Source organism: Meles meles, chromosome 11 (assembly GCF_922984935.1).
Source record: "Meles meles chromosome 11, mMelMel3.1 paternal haplotype, whole genome shotgun sequence".
In the NCBI taxonomy this organism is placed as follows: Eukaryota; Metazoa; Chordata; class Mammalia; order Carnivora; family Mustelidae; genus Meles; species Meles meles.
In genome coordinates this window covers 11236742-11257821 of record NC_060076.1, presented here as the reverse complement: position 1 = coordinate 11257821, position 21080 = coordinate 11236742, and the positions used below count along the sequence as shown (strand labels likewise).

General features: G+C 55.8%; 1 protein-coding gene across 5 annotated transcripts in view; it reads right to left on the bottom strand.

Moving 5' to 3' along the window:
* Window positions 1-106: 106 nt before the first annotated feature.
* The window catches only part of DENND1A (DENN domain containing 1A), a 493090-nt gene continuing 472116 nt past the window's right edge, over window positions 107-21080 (bottom strand). For 3 of the 5 annotated variants that reach the window (XM_046022043.1, XM_046022045.1, XM_046022044.1), the window contains 4 exons: window positions 19667-19755; window positions 6406-6534; window positions 3535-3793; window positions 107-2532 (listed from right to left, as the gene is read on the bottom strand). In XM_046022043.1, the coding sequence (XP_045877999.1) occupies window positions 1324-2532; window positions 3535-3793; window positions 6406-6534; window positions 19667-19755 (1686 nt within the window). In that variant the 3' untranslated portion in view covers window positions 107-1323. Of the gene's footprint in view, window positions 2533-3534; window positions 3794-6405; window positions 6535-14913; window positions 17532-19666; window positions 19756-21080 lie in introns of those variants that run through there. The other 2 variants (XM_046022046.1, XM_046022048.1) reach the window with 2 other exon arrangements.

Below are 21080 nucleotides of genomic sequence, written 5' to 3'. Positions count from 1 at the left end.
CTGAGACTGCGTGTCTGACCACTCACAAATAGGAAATGAGAAATCAGGTCAAAATGCTCCCAATTTCCTGCATGTCTCAGAAGGTTGTTTTCTTACATGGTTGGGCTGTATTTTAACTCGGTTTATTGAAACTAGTCAATTTTAAGATTCATCAAATCAATAAAGTAAAAAGGAAAAGATAGATAAAAGAAACAATAACAAAACATTTCAACTGAGCTTTGGTGACAGTGGCCTCAGGAATTTCTATGCTACGTGGGCGGGGGAGGGGGTGGCTCCTGGCCCTTCTCCTGTCTCCCAACTGCGCAAGAAGCCAAGTCCGTCTGCCCTGCTAGGGCCGGGAGAAGGGCTCAGTGCCCCCTGGCCATTCCTGACTCAGGGAGCCTAGGCTCCCTCCTGCATCAGCCTGTGGCCTCAAGCTTGTCTTCCCAGTTGGAATCTAGGTGCCTGCTTCTCAGCTCCGCCCCCCATGGTCCCAGGCACAAGAGACAGAGCCCCATCTGAGTAACACTGGAGATCTGGAGAAAGCCCAGTGGCCAGAGGGAGAGTACAGGACGGCGGCCTGCCTCCTCCTAGTGCACTCAATTCACCTGCTGCTGTTTTTTCTCCTACAAATCCGAGTTGCTGGTGCTCCCAGCCCCCAGCCAGGGCCGGCTGTGTTTGGCTGTCAGAGGGTTCCCAGGGACCCCTCAGCCCCCAACCCATACCAAGCCAGAAAGAACTGAAGGTTGAGGGCTGGGGTGAAGACTGACGAAAGAAAGAACGAGTGTGCATATTGCTAGAGGGTTTGGAAATGCCCCGTCCTAAGGCCGATTTTCCTTACTCCCAACCCCAAACCACACGAGTCTGGTGCAGACACGCACACGCGAGGCTCCCACGTGGCCTGCTGTGCTGGACTTGGTGGGGTGCACAGGCCGGGCTGCCGGTGGGCCAAAAGGGCTGGGGAGGAGAGGCCTTGTGGAGCCTCAGGCTCCTGGTTTCCAGAGGGAAGGCGGGTGGGGCCGGGTCTGGGACAGTCATTTGCCCAGCTGACCGCTTTAGTGCAAAACCTAATCGGGGTGCAGGGGAAAGGTGGCGGCAGGGTTGGGGGGTGCCCAGGGGCTGGGCCCACTCCCAGGCCAGAACTGGCACCATTCTCTAGCAGCCAGACCTCGGAGATGGGTGGTGTGCAGGGGAGGAGGGGCGGCAGAGAGGGGTCCCATCCCTTCCCACCAGTAGAACCTGGGCAGAAACAGAGCAGCAGGGGATGCAGGGCCGGCTAGCCCGGGAGCACGGCGGCCGGCAGTGCAGTGCAGGGGCCCTGCTCGCCCTCGCCCAGCGCCCAGCTCACTCGAAGGTCTCCCACTGCTTCCTGAGCTGCTCTACGGAGCCCGGGGCCGGGGCTGGGGCCGGGGCCGGGCTCACGTCTTGCCTAGTCTTCCGTAACAAATCCTCAAAGGGGTCTTTGGCCTCCCGAGGAGCAGAGGGCTGCGGTGCTGGCTCCAGGCCCTGCGGGGGTCTGGGAGGGAGGAGCGGGGGGTCTCCGGGCCTCAGGGCCAGCCCCTGCTTGGCCTCGGCAGCCCTGGCGCTTGAGCGGGCCAGGGGCAACGTTCGGATCCTTGACGGGGCGACCATTGGGGGGCCCAGGGGCTGCAAGGGACTGGCAGGGGCACCCATGGGCATCTGGCCGAAGAGGTTGGGCATGGAGAGGGCAGACAGGTTGGGCTGAGATCTGTGTGGGACACAGAAGCCAGAATTGGACAGCAGGAGGCTGGGGGCAAAAGCGGGCCCCAGGGAAGCAGGAGGGGCCCCAAAAGGCCCGGCCGCTGTGGAGACCAGGGGCATGGCAGGCAGCGCCGCAGGCACAGAGGAGAGGAAGGGATTGAGTGATGGCTGTGGAAACGGGGTGGGGGTCCCCGCTGGTGGGAAGCTGAACTGGGAGGTGAACGAGGGGGCTACACTCGGGGCCGCAGGGCGCGGCGGAAGAGGGCTGCCTGACCAGGTTGTGTTAAGTGGGTCCAGAAGGGCCAGTAGGGCGTCACTGCCCGAGCCCGTGGGCCCGGGGGCCAGACTGAGCGGCTGGAGCAGTTCGGTGGGTCCTTGTGGGGTAGTACTGGGGAGGAGCCCAGGGAACGGGGCTGGGCTCAGGGGAGCTCGCCTTTCCCGTTCAGCCTGTAGCCGCTCTGAGGAGAAGTCCCCGAGGGCGGCGCTGGCAGCCTGAAGTTTGGCCGGGCGGGCAGTGGGGGGCGGAGGCACGATGCCCAGCTCTGGGGTCTTCCTGCCCTGGGGCCGGGGAATGGTGATGCTGCCCGGAGTGGGGGTGGGTGCCTCCTCCTTGTCACTGGGGTTCAGGATGCTGTCCTGGGTCGGCAGCACGCGGGGCAGAGCCAGGGAGTTCCCAAGCAGGACCGAGGGCTTCTCAGGGGAGGTGGCCGGGGGCTTGCTGGGGATGGCCATGTCATCCTGGCCCAGGCTCCAGAGCTTGTTGTATGGGTGGGTAAGCTTCAAGGCCATCGGCATCCCACGGCTCCTGTCGCTCCTGCTCAGGTCCAGCCTCTGGGGGAGAGAGCGAGGGAGGCAGTGACCAGAGACTGACTGGGACAGACTGGAAGGCAGCAGGGCCCCTTCCCCGCGACCCTCCCGCCCCCCGAGACTCAGGGCAGCTGGGGAGCTGGGCCCAAGTCACCAGCAGAGAGCCCGGGTCTGTCCAAATGCCAAGCCCAGGCTTTCCTCACTTTTCGGACTCCATGCCAGGCTTTTTCTTTTCTCACTGCACAAAGAGATTCCAGAAAAAGCCCCTGTCCTTTTACATCGGTGTTGCCAAGAAGTTTTAGGAAAATGACTTCATTTATTGACCATCTACTGGCTGGGACTTCTTCACTTTTCAAAGCATGTGGGCATTTTAATCACCTGTGAACTTGAGGACAAGCGAGGCATGGGGCCAGGGCAAAAGTGTCTTCCTTGGTAGGCAGGGAAACAGGACTGGGCTCCTGTCCCGGCTCTGTCCCTCACTAGTGACGCTACCTGGGCGTCAGCAGCAGGGACCGCTAACTTCCTGTGGGAGGGCATGTGTGGATCACTGTGTTCACCATGGTAGCTTCGGGAATTCCAAAGACCCAGTGACTCCGCCAGCAGCCTCCACTCTCAAGTGGGCAAACAGGCCCAGAGAGGGAATGTGACAGATCGCAAGTCACGACAAATAATCAGTGTCCCACGGACAATCAGTGTCCCACGCAAATACTCCAGAACCCAGGAATTCTGACCCCGAGGCTCTCTGAGGCGACTTGGTGGGGCTGGGGTCCCGGGAGGGAGCACACCTCTGCCCGATCACACCGGGACGCGAGGGGTCGATTTCCATCAGGTGCAACGTTTCTACAGCCATCACTGGCTGCTGGCCTGCCTGGCAGGGTTTGCAGGCAGAATGGCCCTGAGCATCGGCTGAGGACCCGGGAAAAGTCGCTGTTTCTCCCTTGGTCTCCTTCCCTGCCCCTGGGGGTCCCTGCCTCCTGAGTGGACAGCGCCAGCCCTAGCAGGTCCCCGTCCCTGCGGGCAGCATACCTGGTAGTCGAAGGTTCCCGGTTGCTCCCTCAGGTCTTTGGGGGTCCGAAGGTCCTCCAAGCTCTTGGCCTGGCCCAGGGGCTGCAGTGGGACCTCCATGTCCAGGTTGCTGAAGACGTCTTCCAGAAGGTCGATGCTGGCCGCCCGGTCAGGCGGAGCGGGGGCAGTACTCGTGGGCTCCCGCGCTCGCTGCTCTGGGCTCTCTGCCTCGTCGCCTTCCGCACTGTCTGATTCCTTGAGCGTCCGGTAGGGCTGAGGCCTGGGAAGGGGCAGAGCAGCGGGTTCTCCCACCCAGAGCCTCCATGGGGGGAGCAAGCAGCCCCCACCCCCAGGAACCTGCGGGCCTTGAGGGGCACACTTGGGAGCCGGGGGACCAGGAGAGTGTTCTGGGGCCCCTGTGAGGGCTGGAGTCTGGGCAGGGGCACTCTGCCAGACCTGGGGCTGCATTTGGGTCCGCTGCTCAGTGTGGGACTCATTTGCACTAGGGGAGCCACCTGGTTCCCTCGAAAACCACAGGACCCATCATATAACTGGCGAGTGGGCTTGTAAGCCATTCGGACAAGGTAGGAGGAATGGGACAGGACTGAAAAGGGAAGAGGGAGCCTGCTCATTCCAGAGCCAGGCCTCTGCCCTCCACCACCCTGTGGCTCAGAGGGAACCGAGCTGGGGAAAGGGCCCCAGGGCGACTGCCCAGGGTGGCTCAGGACCCCCAGAGGGAACCGTGTGGGCCTCAGCCTGCGCTGACGGGTTCTAGCTCTGATCTTACCATCTCTTGCTAAGGGAACTTGGGAAAGGTTCTTAACCTCTCTGAACCTCAGCCTCTCCCCATTCCAGAGTGTACCTCCCTTGCAGGTGGCGGTGGTAATTACGTGAACCAACTAACAGAGGCTGTTCACAGCATTCTGCACCTTTGACGCAGGCATAGGTGACAGAAGGCTTCTTTTACTTTGCTTTCTCACAAGCCTGAGCCGTAGGGCACCACTGGGTGCGTGGAGAAGGGTGCCTGGATCAACCCTGAGTCTAGTGAAGGCTGAGGTTGGCTCTCCCCTCTGCGTCCCTGCAGAAACCGCCCACAGCTCTGGTAAAGTGGGGGGAAGGGCGCCACCTGCTGGTCCAAAGGCCCCCGTGCAGGAACCAGGGCAGGGACCGTCCAGTAGAGGGGAGGGCTCAGTGAACATACTAGATCTCTCCGCAAGGACTCATCAGCCTTCAGGATCTCACTCAAGTTCAGAGAGGCTAAGTAACTCACCCTATGTCACACAGCAAAAGGTAGCCATGGACACCAAGTATGACAGCCTTCAAAAGTCCCCACTCACTCTAAGGCATCTGACCAAGGAATTAAATAAAGTCCTTTTAACCAAGTCTGAATGCAATGCGGGGGATAAAGAAAAGTCTGAGTGCTCCTTACACTTAAGGAAAGAAATGCATTCTTTCAGAAGAAACCATTTTATTTTGACCTAAGATGGCCCAGTGCCGTTTTTTCTTCTCCTGTGCAATTTATTTGTATTTATTTAACTTCAATATAGTTAACATATGGGCCACTGCCTTTTTAATCCCACATATGCAAAAGCCTGTACTTTTCATAGGTCCTGCTAAGACAGTGAGCACTATTACTATTTAAATAATTAAGGCATCAATGAATTAAAAGATAGAGAAGAGACCCACGGGAGACCCCACTGTGGTGGGGAGTCCTTGGGTGCCACCCGGGCACAGCGCTTTCACCAGCAAGGTGATTTTGAGCTGATACATGGATGAACATTTCTTACTCCAGTGGTTCTACCCCGATTTCAACTAATAGTAGAAATGATAATTGATACATTAGGCCAATGATATCAGGTATCACCGATATCATTGTTAACCACGGGACAAAGTTAACTTACTAAAATTTTAACAGAAAATTTTTAAAGAAAGATTCAACGTACAGAGAAGGTGGCATGTGAGTTTGGGCAGCACTGACCTAGGCCACCGCCTTCTACATGAGGGGATCAGGAGGGGACTGACACGCCTGTGCTCACAAGTGAGCTGGTGACAGAAAGGGCCAGAACCCTCTGACCCCTGGGGGGGGGCAGTGGTAGGAGCAGAGCTGGGGAGTTTATCAGGTGCCCTGAGGAACCCAGAGGTCTGGCCCAAGGGAAGGGACCTGGGAGGGGGATGGAGGGAGGAATCCCCTCTTCTGTAAGACCCCAGGGGGTGTTCAGCAAAGGGCAGCGCTCTTTCCTGAAAGGCTCCCATTAAAGACAGACAAAAACTGTCCCTTTGCTCAATCCCAGCTCTGAAAAACTTGTGGGTAGAGGGGTAAGAAATGGTGAAGGAAGAGAAACTGCCAAAGCTTAACACCGGGGGGTGGCTGGATTGTGGGTGAACCTTCTTTTTACTCAGATGAGGCTCAGGCTATAAACAATAACAATTATCTTACAGTCAGGAAGATCAGTAAGATACTTGTCTCTGTCAGCAATAATATACACATTCCCTATCAATAAGTTTTCTTGTTTTGTTTTTTCTAAGCTTAGAATCTGACCCTCCATCTCCATCGTTTTTGGAGATGCGCTGAGATAAGAAGAGGACTCGGGCATCAACAACCACTTCCGCTAACAGTCAAGTGCATTCTCCTGGGGGAGGGCCAGGGACTCAGCTCCCGTCCCCTGGCTCCTCACGACAGAGCCTGCGGGGGGCCGGCAGAAAGGCCGTCCTGGGCAGAGGCACACAAGGGGGCATTCACCCCGTGGGCTGGCATGGGGGGCACTGGCAGGCAGCAGCTTGAGACAGCCCCCCCCCACACACACAGGGCAAGCGACACCGGCCCCCCTCCCCCACACGGCCCAGGAGAGTCACCAAGTTGAGCTCAGAGAAATGGAAGAAGGAAGGAGAGACCATTCAAAGGGAGCGGAGAAGAAAAAGCTTTCGGTGAAGCCAGAGCTCGGGCCCTCTTGCCGCTGGCATTCATCGTCAGAGGAGTCTTCGGACAGGAAGACCGCATAGTGTCGCAAGGGCTTTACCAGGCTGGGGCAGAGGAAGACAAGAGAGAAGAGGCGGTTAGGAGGTACCCTCGGAACACCACGTGGTGGGGGGGGGGGCTCTGGGCACAGCGCCTGGCCCCGGGCTCCCTCTGCCAACCTGAGGTAGAGGCTCCTGGAGAAGGCTGGGGGGAGGGCCTGGGAGGCCTGACAGGTCCCGAGGCGGGGAAGCTTTTCTCAGAAAAGAAACGGAGGGTTTGCCAGACATGTGATCCACTCTCCTATGACCTCATACCCTCCCCTTCCATTGAGATAACCCCAGATGTAGCAAAGAACAATGCACAAAGAAGTTCACTGCTGATTTGCTAACAGTCTCCAAACACGGCACGTCCTACGTTTCCAGCAATAGGAGGCTGGTGAATTCCGGTATACTCGGCCAGAAAGGAGCCATCCATCACCCAGAATGTTTGTAAAAGAGAAAAATCTCCATGCCACGATGCAGAACAGCAATTAGACTACATTCTCTCTCACCTACTTATGAGAAAAGGCAGGGGGAAAAAGACTGGAAAGGGATGTATGTACATGTCGACAAAAGCTAGGGGGCTCGGGGGCGACTTCCCCCTACCCTGCCTCCTTGAATTTTTCCGTGTCTTCTGCACTTTCCACAATGTGCGTATCAACTTCAGTAGGCAGGAAAACATAAAACTAGAAAGTTACAGAAGAAAGTGAGCCATGTGGAGGGGCTTGGGCTGGAGCCCCTCCTGATTAGCGGCTGCTCTCCGGAGTCTCTCTCACGCGCCTCTTCAGAGAGCCTTTTCATCTGTGATGTGGAAATTAAATATTCATTGTTATAAAAAATACATCTCCCTTGTCAGCCACCTGTGAGCTCTACCTCCATAAACACAAACACCGCGCAGCCCCGAGAAAGTCCACGCGGCCGCCATGAATTATACACCGACACGGGCCCACGAGTGGACGGCTTGTGAGAGGGGAGCCGGACCCGGCAAGCTCGGGTCCCATCTGGCTCCCACAGCCGCTGCTCGGGTCTGCATGTCTGGCTGGGTGGGCTCCACGGATCCCTGGGGGTGGGGGTGAAGTTCGGGAGAGGGTGGGGGGCAGGAAGTGTAGGGGTGTCTGAGCTGGGGGCTGTCTCCTCTCTCCCCATCCCTGGACACAGCAAGTCCTTTCTCTGCTTTCTGACGCAGTTCCTTCTGGGTTTCACGTGATAAAAGGGTACCCCGTCTGAAAAGGTGAATGGGAACCACGCTGGAGGGTGGTGAGGGACGGGGAGAGTGGGCTGTGCCGCGACCTGCCGTCAGGTGCCTGCACGTCCGGCAGGCTAAAAGCTTTGTCCTCATACTGAAGCGGAGACCAAGGCTCAGAGAAGGGAAGCCGCTTGGCCAGGGTCGTGCACAGGGACAGGGAGGTGGCGGGTCACCGAACTCCTGTCCTTGCCCAGGCCACCTCCCTGGATGGTAAGGGATTCAGCCCTTCCTGGACCAGAGAGAACATTGGCTTAGGTCGCTTGTTTTCCTCTGGTGTCAGGAAAGAGGGCAGGATGATGGGACCCACAGAAACAAGGCCGCCCGGCTCCTGCCACATCCCCTGGGACCTAAAACATGGTGTGGCAAAAAGGGCCACTCCACGCAGCCACTGGAACCCTGCTGTGCATCACAGGCCCGACCTCGTCACTCTCCTGCTTAATGCCCGCACATGCATGGCCCCAACAGCGGTGCCGAGGGCGTTGGCTATGAGATGAGTTAACCCGTTGAGGGTTCAGAACAATGAGGTTCAGACATTTACAGAATGGTTTACTCAACCGTTTACAAGTTAGGGGGATTCACTCACTTCTAGCACTGGGTGGCTTTCCCAGGCAGGCGAGGAGGGCTGGAGGGGTAGACAGGTACCCTGGCCTCAGGCTCTACACTGGGGAGCTTGTGGAATGTGCTGGGTGGGCAGGGGCGAGGGCTGCGGGGAGGCAGGGCCAAGTCCAGGCTCGTGTAGGGTAGACACCGGGCTGTCTGCCTAGCCCCGTCCACTTCTGCTGCCTCCTCCTGCACACCCCGCAGACCCCCCTGTCGTCTCTGCCTGGTGCACTGACTGCTCTTCGGTCTGAAGACCCGGCTCACTTGGTGTTCTCGAAAGCCTTCCTGGAACTCCCAGCTGGAGTCCTCCCCCAGATGGAGTTCGCGTCCCCCTTGGGCTGCGCGTTGGGGCACTTCATCGGTATCTTGAACTTCCTGCAATTCTGTTTCTGAGTCGAGGTCCTCAAGGTCAGTGGCCTGGCTCGTCCTTCTCTTGACCCCCACGTGCGGCACGTTTGTGCAGTGGAGGTTCGTGATCGCAGGAATGGAAGACAGTGCGCTGGGGAGACAAGGCAGGCCCCACCCCGTCCCGCATCTTCCTGGAGCCCCAGCACAGCACCTGTCCCTTCCATCTGCTTGCGGCTGCAGCAGAAGAGTGTCCCCTGGGGTCCTCATCTGTCCTCTGAGATGCTGAGACCGTAGAATGGGACCACATTTGGGGGTAGAGGAGCAGGCGGCAATCTCGGAAACGATGTTACGATAACATCGAGGGGCTTCACACGGGTGACTTCCATCCCTCCCAGCAGCCTAGCGGGAAGGCTTCGCTGCACTGATTTTATGGAGGATGAGCCTGTCATTAGTCCATCCGTCCATCCGTCCGCACACCCAACCGAGAGGTACTTCCGGAGTACTTGTTGCGAGCAGACCCAGTGCTGGCTGAGCGCTGAGACGCGACCACGGGCCCTGGCCAGGAAGTGACAAACAGGGGTTCCAGGTCAGGACCCTCAGGTCCCCGTCAGCCAGGCTGGTGGCAGACGTGCGTGAGGGGGATGTGCACCCGTCCGAGCATGCTCTCCCCCTCTGGCTCTGACGAGGAAGCCGAGATCACAGCTCCGCACACGAGCTGCCAGGAGGGTCCGGATTCACGTGTGAGCAGAGAGCCTCTGTGCTGGGCTGGACTGTGGCTTCACCCAGCCAGGCTGCTGGAGTTCACAGCCCCATCCAATCCCGTGTCCTCCCACACCGGAGTGGTGGCGGAGCGGGCCCAGGGGGCGAGAGGGGGGAAGAGGGAACCTCAACTTCCAGCTCACAAACCACTTTCCCTCGCCAGTTAGCTCTCCTGGCCAGGCCAGGCGGGTTGGGTTGTGGTTTCAATAAGAGGCCCGGGGTGTCTCCTAAACACACCATCTCTCTTTCCAGAGTGACAGAGAACCTTGCCGGGGGTGGTTTGGTCTGATCGGTGTTTTTTTCAGGCTTCGGGCCACATGGATGATGGTGGTGAGACTGACTGTACTTACAAGTGTTAGGCTAAATGCTGCTTGTACAGTTTCTCATTAATTCCTGATCACATCCTCCCTTTGCGGATAGAAAAGCCAAAGCTCAGAGAGGTGTAGTCACTGGCCCAGGGTCACACAGCGGCTCTCAGTAGAGCCAGGAATCTGGATCTGCCTGACTTGAAACCACTTTGGGGTCCTGCCTCTTCAGTCCTGCAGACCTGAAACAATGAAAGGGAAGGGGTAGGGCGTTCCCCCTTCTACTTTTAATAAAAAGTGAGATTTCAAAATAAACTTATTTAAATTTGGCTGCTCATGTCCTCCTATGAAACATACAGCCAGATATTTGTCAGAGATAAAGGACGAATCGTTGAAAATGTCCAGGTTTAAATTTTTTATTAGCTTAGGGCAGAATATGAGGGGGAAAAAAAAAGTGTACCTCTTCCCTCATTAACCCAATTCAGCGACTACCCTGCAGTCTGCCACCCACCACTCGCCTGGATTTTCTTACACACAAAGAGCTGTCTGTGAAAAGGCAGGTCGTGGTGAACTTGGCTACCCGGTGAGGGCTGCCAGAGTCTTGGCAAGAAAGAAAGGCCCGCTGTCCATCACCATTCAGACCCCATCGTCTCCCACGGCTGCTCCCGCCTCTGCCCACCTCATCTCGGCTCGGAGTTCCCATGCAGATGACTTCCCGAACCCTTTCTAATGTTTGGTTTAACGTGTCGCCGGTTAGCGGGTGCGTGTGACAGGCGCGGCTGTTCCTTTTTAAATACCATGTCAGAGACACGGCGTCAGGAAGCAGGGACGTGCTCTGTGGCTCTCTGCCTCGCCGGGATCGCAGGGCTTATTTTTTAATGAGGAAGATCTGCATCTTGAGAGTTTTTTTCATGTGTCACATCGCGTGGACAAATCAGCAGCACGTCACGCTGGCCCAAAATGAAATGCTGACAAATGTAGATATTTCAAATTTAATTGACATTTAAATGTACTTGAGATAAAGAAGGGAAAAAAAAATCAGCAAGGACTTGGTCTCCGGAGGTAACGAGGGGAGCTGGTGATCATTTTTAAAGGATCCTTTCACTCCAGCACAAAGGATCTTTCCTTGGTAAATGTCTCGGCCACCCTGGCATCCTCTGATGACGAGGCTCTGGTTGGGCTGATGAGCGGGGACAGGCCCCAGGACAAGGCCAGGTCCTGCCTGCCCAGCGATGCCAGTCTGTCCCGCTTTCCACCATCCCCCACTTCCCAGCCAGATGACCTCAGGAAAGTCATTTTACACCTCCCTGCACCTCAATTTCTTAGCTGTAAAATGGGGATTCTACATCCCTCTGGTGGTGTTTTCGAAAAGCTGAATGGAATTATTCATAAAGGGCTTTGCCTCAGGCCCCGCACATAGTACATACTCAATTACTACCAATATACCACGTTCACCTGCCAACAAATAGATTCTGGGCATTTTCATCCTGTGAAGCGTCTTCCCTAGGCATTGAAGGATGAATGTAAGGTGGTTCCTGCCTTCAAAAACCTTCCCGGTCAAGGTCGGTGGTCCGCAGCCTGGCCTACCACAGCATGTCAGAATTACCGGAAAGAACCCGTCTGGGGATCGGGTCACGTCATCTCCCCATCACCGTAATGTGGGGCCGGGCCCCCCGACCAGGCTGGACCATGTGCACAGGTGAAAACAATATAGCTAGACTCTGAAGCAAGTCAGGGTGGTCTTTGGGGGAAATGAGCTTGGTGTGAGACCCACGGCGGGGGGCAGCTCTGGAACGGCGCTGACGCTATCCTCCGCGTGACCTGGGCTAACGGCTAGGACCATTCCCAGGAGAAAAAAGAAAAAAGATACAGAACCTGCTGGACACTGGGTCTTTCCACGCCGCTGTATGTGAGTCTCTACTGTGAAACAGTAAGACAGAATCACTGCTGTAATGAGTCATGATCACCACTTCTGCCTGTCAGGTGAACTGGCCTTGTGGGGACAGGTGGCTGTGAGATCAGGTTTTTCTCACACCACTGGGGACTTGCTCTGCCGGAGGGCAGCGGTGGGGGTATACTTGGCTCAGGGGGTCTCGGAGGAGGCTCCCTTGGGAGGTGATGCGGGAGCTGCACTTTCAGTCATGAGTACGGAGAAGGCTGCAGGTGTCCCTGGGAGGAGTGGGCACAAGGGGCTTGAGGTCAGGGTGGGGGTTTCGAGAAAAGGGGCTGGCAGGGTGGGCAGGGACCAGGTGGTGGAGGGTCTTGAACCCGCATGAGGACCGAGATGACATGAGGAGTTAGGGGGTGATGTGGGGGCTGTGGAGGCAGCAGGGGGCCTTACTGGCTTGGCCTCATCTCTCTCTCTCTCTCTCTCTGTCGGGCTGGTTATGCCCTTTGCCTTTCTGATATGCATTAGTCCATCTGTTTGACTACTTATCAACCTCACTGTACTCACTGTACTTATCATACACTCATTCATTCATTCTTTCAAAAAATTATCACGTCCACACCCCTGCCCCCACGCACCCTGAGAAGTCCTTCCCAGGCCACTGGGTGAACTCTCTCATGGGTGCAGAGGCCCGAACACAGGACAAGGGCTTCACTCTACTATCCCACTCTCCAGGCTCCTTAGTAGAGGAAAGATGGGGATGGGGACACCTTCCACACTTTTCCTATCTGTTAAAGAAGTTGTATAGATTGTGAGAAACAACTGAGCCTCTCCCCGAAGATGGCCTTTGCCTGCCATGAGCCCGAGTCTTTCGTGGGGACCGTGGGAGCCGTGGTGGAGGGCAGGGTGTCTGGTGAGAGAGCGGTGGACGCGGGCGTGGGTGCGCATTCTGGATCCAAGGTAGGTCATTCCACCTGTGTTAGAGCCTTGCTTCCTTCATGGCCGAACAGGCTAACACACCTGCACCGTGAAGACTTTTGGGGCTTGGGGGGGTTAACCAAGGTGACACGTGGAAGTGCCAGGCCTGATGCCTGGAAGAGGGAGGGGCTCAGGTGAGGCGGCAAAGCTGTTGGAGGAGGCTGAAACCAGCAAGTCTTGCGGGTGGGGCACTAACTCCAGGCGCGACTGCTCCTTGGAGAGGTCCTTCCCTTCGGCTGTCAGGCAAAAGTAGCTGCGGATGAGGGAAACCTGTCTTTTCCTGCTGCTGCCCATCCCTGGGGACCCCGTGGCAGTTCCTCTTTTCAGTCTGGGCTCAGACCCACGTCTGGCTCCTGGCATGGCTTTGTCTCCAGGGCCCAGAACCCACTGTTGGAGAGGGAATTGGGGGCCTGAGTTGGGTCAGGGGCCTCTCACGTTGCTAATTGGGTCTGAGACCTTCTGCTCTGGTGTTTGGACTCCTGGCCACTCAGGGAGTAGGTCCTGGAAGGCTGCCAGTGGGTAGTACCTAGACAGCTGTCCCCACCCCCAGGGCCCAGGGCCCAGCTGGCATCTTGGAGACTGGCTCCTGGGGCGGATGGCAGTTTCTGGCTCTTAAATGGCTCTGGCAGGAGAGGGGCTGGTAGCCTCAGAGTCACAACCCAATCACATCTGGCATGGATTACCTTGGATCTTTACACATTTATGGTTAACTGACACCCCTTCCCCATGTCCAGGGGGCTGGCCTATAAGCTCTAGGCTGCCTTCAGTGATTCCCTTGTTCATTCATTTAGGAAACATCCTGGAGCAGAGGTCTGGCCTAAGCTCTGGTCCAGGAGTCGAAGAGTCGAAGCTAAAGGGCACACAGTGGCCCTGCCCTGAAGGAGCTCCCAGGCCCCCGGGTGGTGGGTGGGGAAAGGAGGCGGGGGGGGGGGGGGGGGGAGGTCGGGGGTGCGCATGTGTGCACACGTGCCTGTGCGTCACGTAAAGGGAAGACTGCGACGTGGAAGGTCGGCGCTGTATCCGGGGAAGCGGGGGGACTGTGGGAGTGGGGAGGGGAGGCACCAGGGTGAGCATCAGGCCGCTGCAGGAGGGGAGACCGGTGTACCCATCCACCTTAGGATGCTAGTGTGGCTCCTGTGGGCAGTTTCCCAAATCGTGCTCTTTGGGATGTGAACCGTCATTGTGTTGGAAAAAAGAGGGGAGACAGTCCTGCCCAGGGTCTCTGGCTGGCCGCTGTGGAGTGCCAGAATCCCCCCTGCCCCCCTTGCACCAGCCCACTGGCCTAGTGGCGCACCAACCACACCCCTGGGGCAGCTCTGGGCCTGGTGGGGAGAGAGAGGGTCTACCCGTGCGTGAGCCATGGCCAGCACCACTGAGGTGTGCCAAGCCCAGGTCTTGAGACAGCGGGGAGCAGCCCATTGTCTTTTGCCTGAGCCTGTGTGCCACTGGCCTGAAGGGACACAGCTGCAGAGTTCTGAGACCTCGTCTTTGGGCAGAGCTCTCACGAAATGCTTCTGGCAGCGTCTTCTGATCTTATTTTAATCTTCTGGGGCTATGGGTGCTGGGGTCACGTGGTGCAGGTTGGATGACGAGACTCTGCCATCCTTAAGCGGCGTGGGCTGGCAGTTTGGTGCACAGACTGTCTGTCTGTCCAGCCAGAGCAACCCGCAGGATTTCTCCTTGGTCAGAAGGATTTCTAATGCATGTTCCTCTGGGTCCCCTGGACCCAGATTCACAGGGAGTCCAGAGTTTTGGTGGGAGTATAAAGTGGTACAATTCTTTTAGCAAGTTCTTTAGCAACACGGAACAGAAATCTGCCTCTAGGACTTGGGGTACAGGGCCGTGACAACCTCTCAGGGTCGCAGCTACTCCTATAAAATCAAGCTAACGATACCTACTCCCCCAGATTTCTCAGGAGGATTAAATGAAATGGCGTACGCAAGGTGCTTAGCCGGCAGTTCGTGGCTAATGGTAGCTGTTAATTGTTCCATTCCCTAGATGGTATCAAATGAGAAAAGCTTTAAGAACATGGGTATTGGGGCGCCTGGGTGGCTCAGTGGGTTAAAGCCTCTGGCTTTCGCTCAGGTCATGATCCCAGGGTCCTGGGATCGAGCCCCGCATTGGGCTCTCTGCTCCGCGGGGAGCCTGCTTCCTCCTCTCTCTCTCTCTGCCTGCCTCTCTCCCTACTTGTGATCTCTCTCTGTCAAATAAATAAATAAAATCTTTAAAAAAAAAAAAAAAAAGAACATGGGTATTTATTTTGGTGTTTCATGTTCGTGAACCCCTAGAACAATCTACAGACCAGTATGAGGGGTGTAGTGAGTTTGACCACGCTCGCACACAAAGCGGGATCCTGCCACAGCTGTGAGCAGCGGGGGTTACAAGGACACGGGGCGAATCCAGCGGCTGGAGTACAGGAAGGAGACTGCGGCTCTGCAAATGATCTCCAGGACAAACCCCGGAGGGGAAGCTGCAGAAATGCTAACAAGGAGTGAGGTTCAGAATGAACTTGTCTCTTTTCCCAAACTCCTGGATTATAAGGTTATCGGGTTATTTTTACAGACAAACGGAAATTGTTTGAAAAGAGCAGATTTTGTACAAATCCGGTCAGCCAGGTGAGCCGGAAGATGGCTTGTGGGCCCTCGGCGCCTGAATCTGGACCACTCCTACTCAGTACAACGAAACTTCAAATAACCAGCCCACGGACAGGACCCCCGTGAGGGTGTTGTGGGGCTCACCCACCGGAGGGGAGACAGACGTGTGCGGTCACGAGTTCAGGATGTGCAGCTGGTCGGCTCTGGGTGCGTCTCTGAGCTACCCTGATTGTCAGCCTCTTGGCCATTAAGGCTCAGAAGACAGCGAGCCGCCCCCTTCTGGGCTGTTAAGGTTAAACAAGGTGGAGGCTGACCACGTCCTTGTGTACCCTCCTCGACTCTGAGAGGGGTACTGCCCGGCCCCCGCTGCGGGGAACAAATGACAGGCAGCCTGGCAGACAGGGGCGCCCGGGGACCAGCAGGTGACTCCCTGCCTTTGGCCTCCTCTGCAAGCTGGGCGTGATCCTGACGGCTGGGCAGTCCTGAGCACGGTGCAGTCTTCTAGAGTTTGCTGTTGGCGTCTTCTAAGCAGCACATTCAGTGGGAAATTCTCTTACACCTGGCAGGGTGAGGGGAACATAAGCTGGGGCCTGACAGCCACGCACACTGTGGCCGAAATGACCGTTCACGGGTGGGAGATGGGGACCGCATCGCGCCCCCTGCAGCCACTGCTGTCCCCATCATTCAGAGTAGCTCATGGTCCTACTTCGGTTCTCAACAAAAAGGCTGGATGGTACAGAGGAAGGGGTGAGGTCTGTGTCAGCAGACAGCTGATGCTACCAGTTTCTAGCCTGCAGACCCTGCGTTAGTTCTACTAGAAAGTCCCCCGCTAAGCCTCAGTTTCCCTGTTAGATGGGAAAGCCACCACCTCCCCTTCACAGTCCCACAGGACGTTCAGTCAGTGTTGCTTGTCTTTCCTTCTCCAGGTAGAAACATTCAGGCACCAGGGGACACTCTTTCTTGGCCGGGAGGAGGACCAAACAGCTCCAATTCCCGATTTTGAGGAACCAGAGAAGAAGAGAGGCGTGTGGGGCAAGTCATCTTAGGACACAGGACCCAGAACCATCTCTCTAGGCAAAGCCAAACTGACAAGGGAGCCCCGCGGGCAGCAGAGTGTAGCTGAGTAAATGAATCAAGCAGCATCTGGAGTCCTCGCCCTGCCACCTTCTAGCCGGGTGACCCGGGAACACTGAGCACATATATTTGCTGAGTTCCCCTTCGGTGCAAGAAGAAACAAACACCAGTCGAAGAGGGCCTAGAACACGAGAGGTGCTCGACTGCACTTGCTGTTGGATGGCCTCTGACCCACAGCCCGTGCTGCCTGACCCCTACTAGCCTGAGCTCTCACCCTAGGGAACCCTCAGGGCCTTCCATCAGCCTGTCCTGAATAATAATGCAAGTAGCTAATACTTCTTGAGGAGAAATAGTCACTGAATATTAATTAACCGGTGTTAGCTGAAAAACAGAGGGAATGTTTTCCCCAGAAATCTTTCGGAAGCGTTCTTCCTGTTGTCATCGGATGGCTTTAAAGGGGCGAGGACACCCACCTTTGATGAGGAAAGGACATCTGACATACGAGAAATTTCGATTCGGGAAAACCCAAGTCACAAAAGAGTCAGCGAGGGGATTGTCTTTAAAGGCCTTGTCTTAAGCATCCCAAATCGCTCACACCTGGTCGGTTTGGGAAGCTCTCTGCTGAGTGAACGGACGCGTGAACAGACAGATGGACATCATCTGGAAGGAAAGACCTGGATCCAACTGAGGGCCCGGCCACAGAGCTGGCAGCTGATGCTACTGGGCCTTGATGAATTCCAGACGCCGAGCTGCTGCGGGAGGCCAAGGAGACCGTCTTATTGTTAATCAGCTCCGTCTTGCTGTCCACAAAGTTAATTATTTAATGTGCTGTTTAGAAGTGAGAGTTGGGGCGAGAAGTCAGGACGACTGAACCCCTCCCGCCACTTCAAAGATCCTGTATCTCTCTTTGCGGGCCAAACCTTCTAAGTTGCCATGTACTTTGATATTCCCAGTGGAGACAAAGATCCGTGAGTCCAGAAAATCCAGGCCAGATTAAAGGGCCAGGCATGGAGTCCATGTGCCCCACACGGAACCACCCGCAACAAAGGCCCATTAGGATCTGGCTCCTGCCTGCCGGCTTGTCTTCTCGTGTCTCCCAGCACAATGCTGACAGATTGGTGGAGCTGGTTTCTTTCCCCCGCAGAACAATATTTTATGAGGAGTCTGTTTTATTAAAATATTTTCCGCTGGATGCTTCCTGTGTTTCAAGAACTTGGTCTTGCCAGCTGGAGCTGATGACAGTTGAGAAAAACACATCCAAGTGCTGTTGTGACATGGCATTTGGAAATGGAGGAGCACAACGGGGGGGGGGGGGGGTTGGGGGATGGGGGTGGGGAGGCAGCATGGGAGGAGATGCAGGAAAATACCCCCGTTGTCCCAGAAACGTCACTGGTATTATGGGAGAACAGCTCCCCCCCCCCACCATTAAAAACTGTGAACAGAAACTCTCGGAATCATATCCCCAAACGTGCATCTTGATCACCTGGAGGGCTGGGACGGCTGAGCCCTGGCCACAGAAAAGTTCTCATTTGTTTCCGATCGCTGCCAGTTTGCCAACCCCCTAAACGAGCTCCCATGTTCCCACTGGCTTGTTTCAACCCCAAACGTCTCCTGAACAGACATCCAAACAAGGCGCACTGCAAAAAGAAAAGTGATATGGGCCCAGTTGTGCTGACACCCAGGAGGACAGGATTACCAGACACTGACTCTCTGGCATGAAGAGACTGAAGACACGTCCCCTATCATGGGGCTGGGAGAGCAACGGCGTAAATAAACATAATTAGGAATTCTGACCTCTACTCGGTGACCCGGACACAGCATGGGAAATGCTTTTCAGTGGAACGTGGAGCATTGCTGGTGTGGTGTGCTCTTGGGCAAAGCAAAGCAAGGACACTCTAGGTTTGCATTTCAGTATCCACAGGCCGGTGACCCTGTCTCCCCGCACAGCGTCTTAAAGATTTAGCCCAGTTTTAAAGACATGGTTTTCAAGAAAAGTAACTCATTTCATCCCTCCCTAAGGAGAAATCTTTGGGGCCTGAGGCACTCTGAAGCTATGTGGCATTTTCTCCACAAGGGGGCAATCACAATCCATGCCAGTGGTGGCCAGGGACCTAGTCCTTCCTATTCCCACCGTCCTATTGTGCTGGGGATCAGTTATGCCTACAACCAACTTCAGGAGTCCTCTCTTCCAAATTTTGCATAATCAAGCATCTTTCAAGATGTGCGAGCACACACACACACACACACACACGCGCGCACAGTCTCCTACCACTGTCCGGGCGAGCTGTAAGCAGGCCCAGGTAGGCTGGTTCTCTAAGAACACAGTAGTCTCAGGCAATGCCAGGCTGTAAGCCAGAGAGTCCTAGAAGAGCTGAAATACACTGCAACCCGGGTTAGGCCACGGCGTGACCTTTCAGAGTTGTTTCTTCCTTCCGGCTCCTTCCCTGGCTAGGTCCTGCCATTTCCCTTAGCTTCCTTCCCTGACAACTTTTCTGCAAGTAAAGCAGACAGGAGGAGCATTCCTCTCCTCACTCAAGGGGCTTCAGGGTCCCTGGGGCAACTGTACGGTTCCCCTAACAAACCCCAGACTGAGACGATTTCGTGTACTTTTTCCAAGCCTCACAAGAAGCCAGTGTGTAGCTGCTGGGTTGTCTGGGCAGAGCCAGGCCTTGGCAACAAAGGGCAGCATGCCAGAGGGCTCTGGACTTGGGACTGTGCAGCTCCGAGCCTGGCTGCACTCAGGCAGCTCCATCTCCAGGCATCACTGGTCCACCTGCCTCTGTCATTCACCTCCTCCGTCCAGCATCTATCCTGCACGGGACTCCGAACCGGGCCCTGCGCTAGTTTCTGGCAGAACACCCAGCGCGGGCCCCTCCGGGCCAGGGGGGAGGCAGAAAAACCAAGTCCCAATGAAACAAATGCCGCAGGCCCAGGTGAGCAAAGGTACTGCTGGGGCTGGGGTGGTGGACCAGGACAGGTCTGGGTCTGAATCCAAGCTGCAGAGCCCTCAGCACCCCAGGCTTGGGAGAGTGGTGGCCCCTTCTTAAACAGAGTGCCTCCTCGATCGGGTCCTAGCTCTCCCCTGCTGACCCAGGCCTTCTTCTGAGCCTGTCTGAGTACACTTTGGTGTCACCACTCGAAACCCGGCCCAGAGGCCTGGCTCCCTGGTCTCTGGGGCCTCCTGCAAGCATGACAACTGCTAGCAAAAGCCGACATGGAAGATCAAGCCCAGCTCCCCAACTGACCTCTTTGTTGAAACACCGCTCAGGCCAGGGAGCCTTTCAAAGGCCATGGCTGCAGCATGAAGGCCTGGCCCCCTGGGCTCAGGCTCTGGCAGACAGAGGGGAGGGGAGCAACGGGTACTCACTGCTCAGGGCTTGCGATAGAAGTCCTTCTGCCTTCCACTGTGATGTTGCTTTTCGGTCTCTTCACGACGTGCGGACGGGGCGGGCGTACCTAGAACAGGCACAGGGGAAAGGCCCCAAGGAGTGAGTTGGAAAAGCCATACAGAACATTCTGCAGATCTAGATCCCCCAGGCCCCAAATAAACACTGAGGCGTTTGCATGGTACAGGCTTCAAAAGCTCTGCTTATTGCGAGAATACTGCCACTGAATTTGCAGCAGACACACGAACCAGACACCTGTGGTCCGCTCAAGTGGTTTCCTCGTCTGCAGGTAGGGGACAGTGCCACCTGACTGCTGGCAGGGCTGCTGTGGGAGTTCAACAAGATGCTGTCCGTGTAGGACCCAGAGCACAGAGGCCCCCATTTATGAAAAGTTCCCACTTCTTCAAGAACCCTGAAACTGGTCTGGGAGAACAAAAAGGTTTCACTTGGACTTGAAGTCTATAGTACACGTGCTCTTTTCATTCTTTTTTACGACGGAATCCTACAATGCGTATTTTCTTCTGAGTGGGGTGGGGGGAATAAAGCAAATGGTAGCATTACAGAGTGCCACTAAAAATACTTTTTCTGCTCCCCAGGCCATCTCTGGGCAGTCCTGAGCAGGACTCAGCCTGGACACTGCATGCCCCATGGAGCTCCTGCATTCATGGGGACCCAGCCTGAGGCTCCGCGGCGGGTGTACTGCACAGTGAAGTACACAGTTTCCTAATCCACGGCTGGGCTACAGCAACAAGATGGGATGGGTTTGTTTGTTTGTTTTTTCTTTTTCCTTCCTGATCTGTATCTGAAAGCCAAGATGGCGGCCCACAGGAAAAGACACCTCCTCCCCCACCATCGCCTGTGATGGGAGTTAGGCTAAGAATTTGAGGGTGCCCTTACAAGGATAAAATCCTCGTATGGTCTAATCAACATTACATGGCTTTAAATTTGGCACCATCATCTCTGAGCATTTCCAATGCCAGAGAGGGACTAGAGAGAGCTAAACCAAGAAAGTCTGTCTGTGACTTTTGTTGCCAATAAAAATGCCTGGACATCCCAGTGTAGGGGTTTGCTTTCTCTCTGCAGACGAGGGGCCGAGGTAGATTAAATGCCACAATCGTTAAGGTTCTCTAACAAGACAGGGAAGGAGAGCACACACATGCCCCATTCACTGCCTGCCCTCTCCCCTGAACCCCCTGCCTCCCTTAGCAATTTGTGGGCGACCAGCGTAATGGCTGGAGAACACAGATTACAGAAGTTGGCTGCATGAGAGACAAGTCTTTGCAGAGTTTCATCAAGCTCTCGGGTCTCCGCATGTCTGATCTAACCAGAGTTTTTCCTGTGGAGTGGCCAGTAGGATCTCAGCCTTGTTTGGCAAATCAGAGATGCGTAACCGCC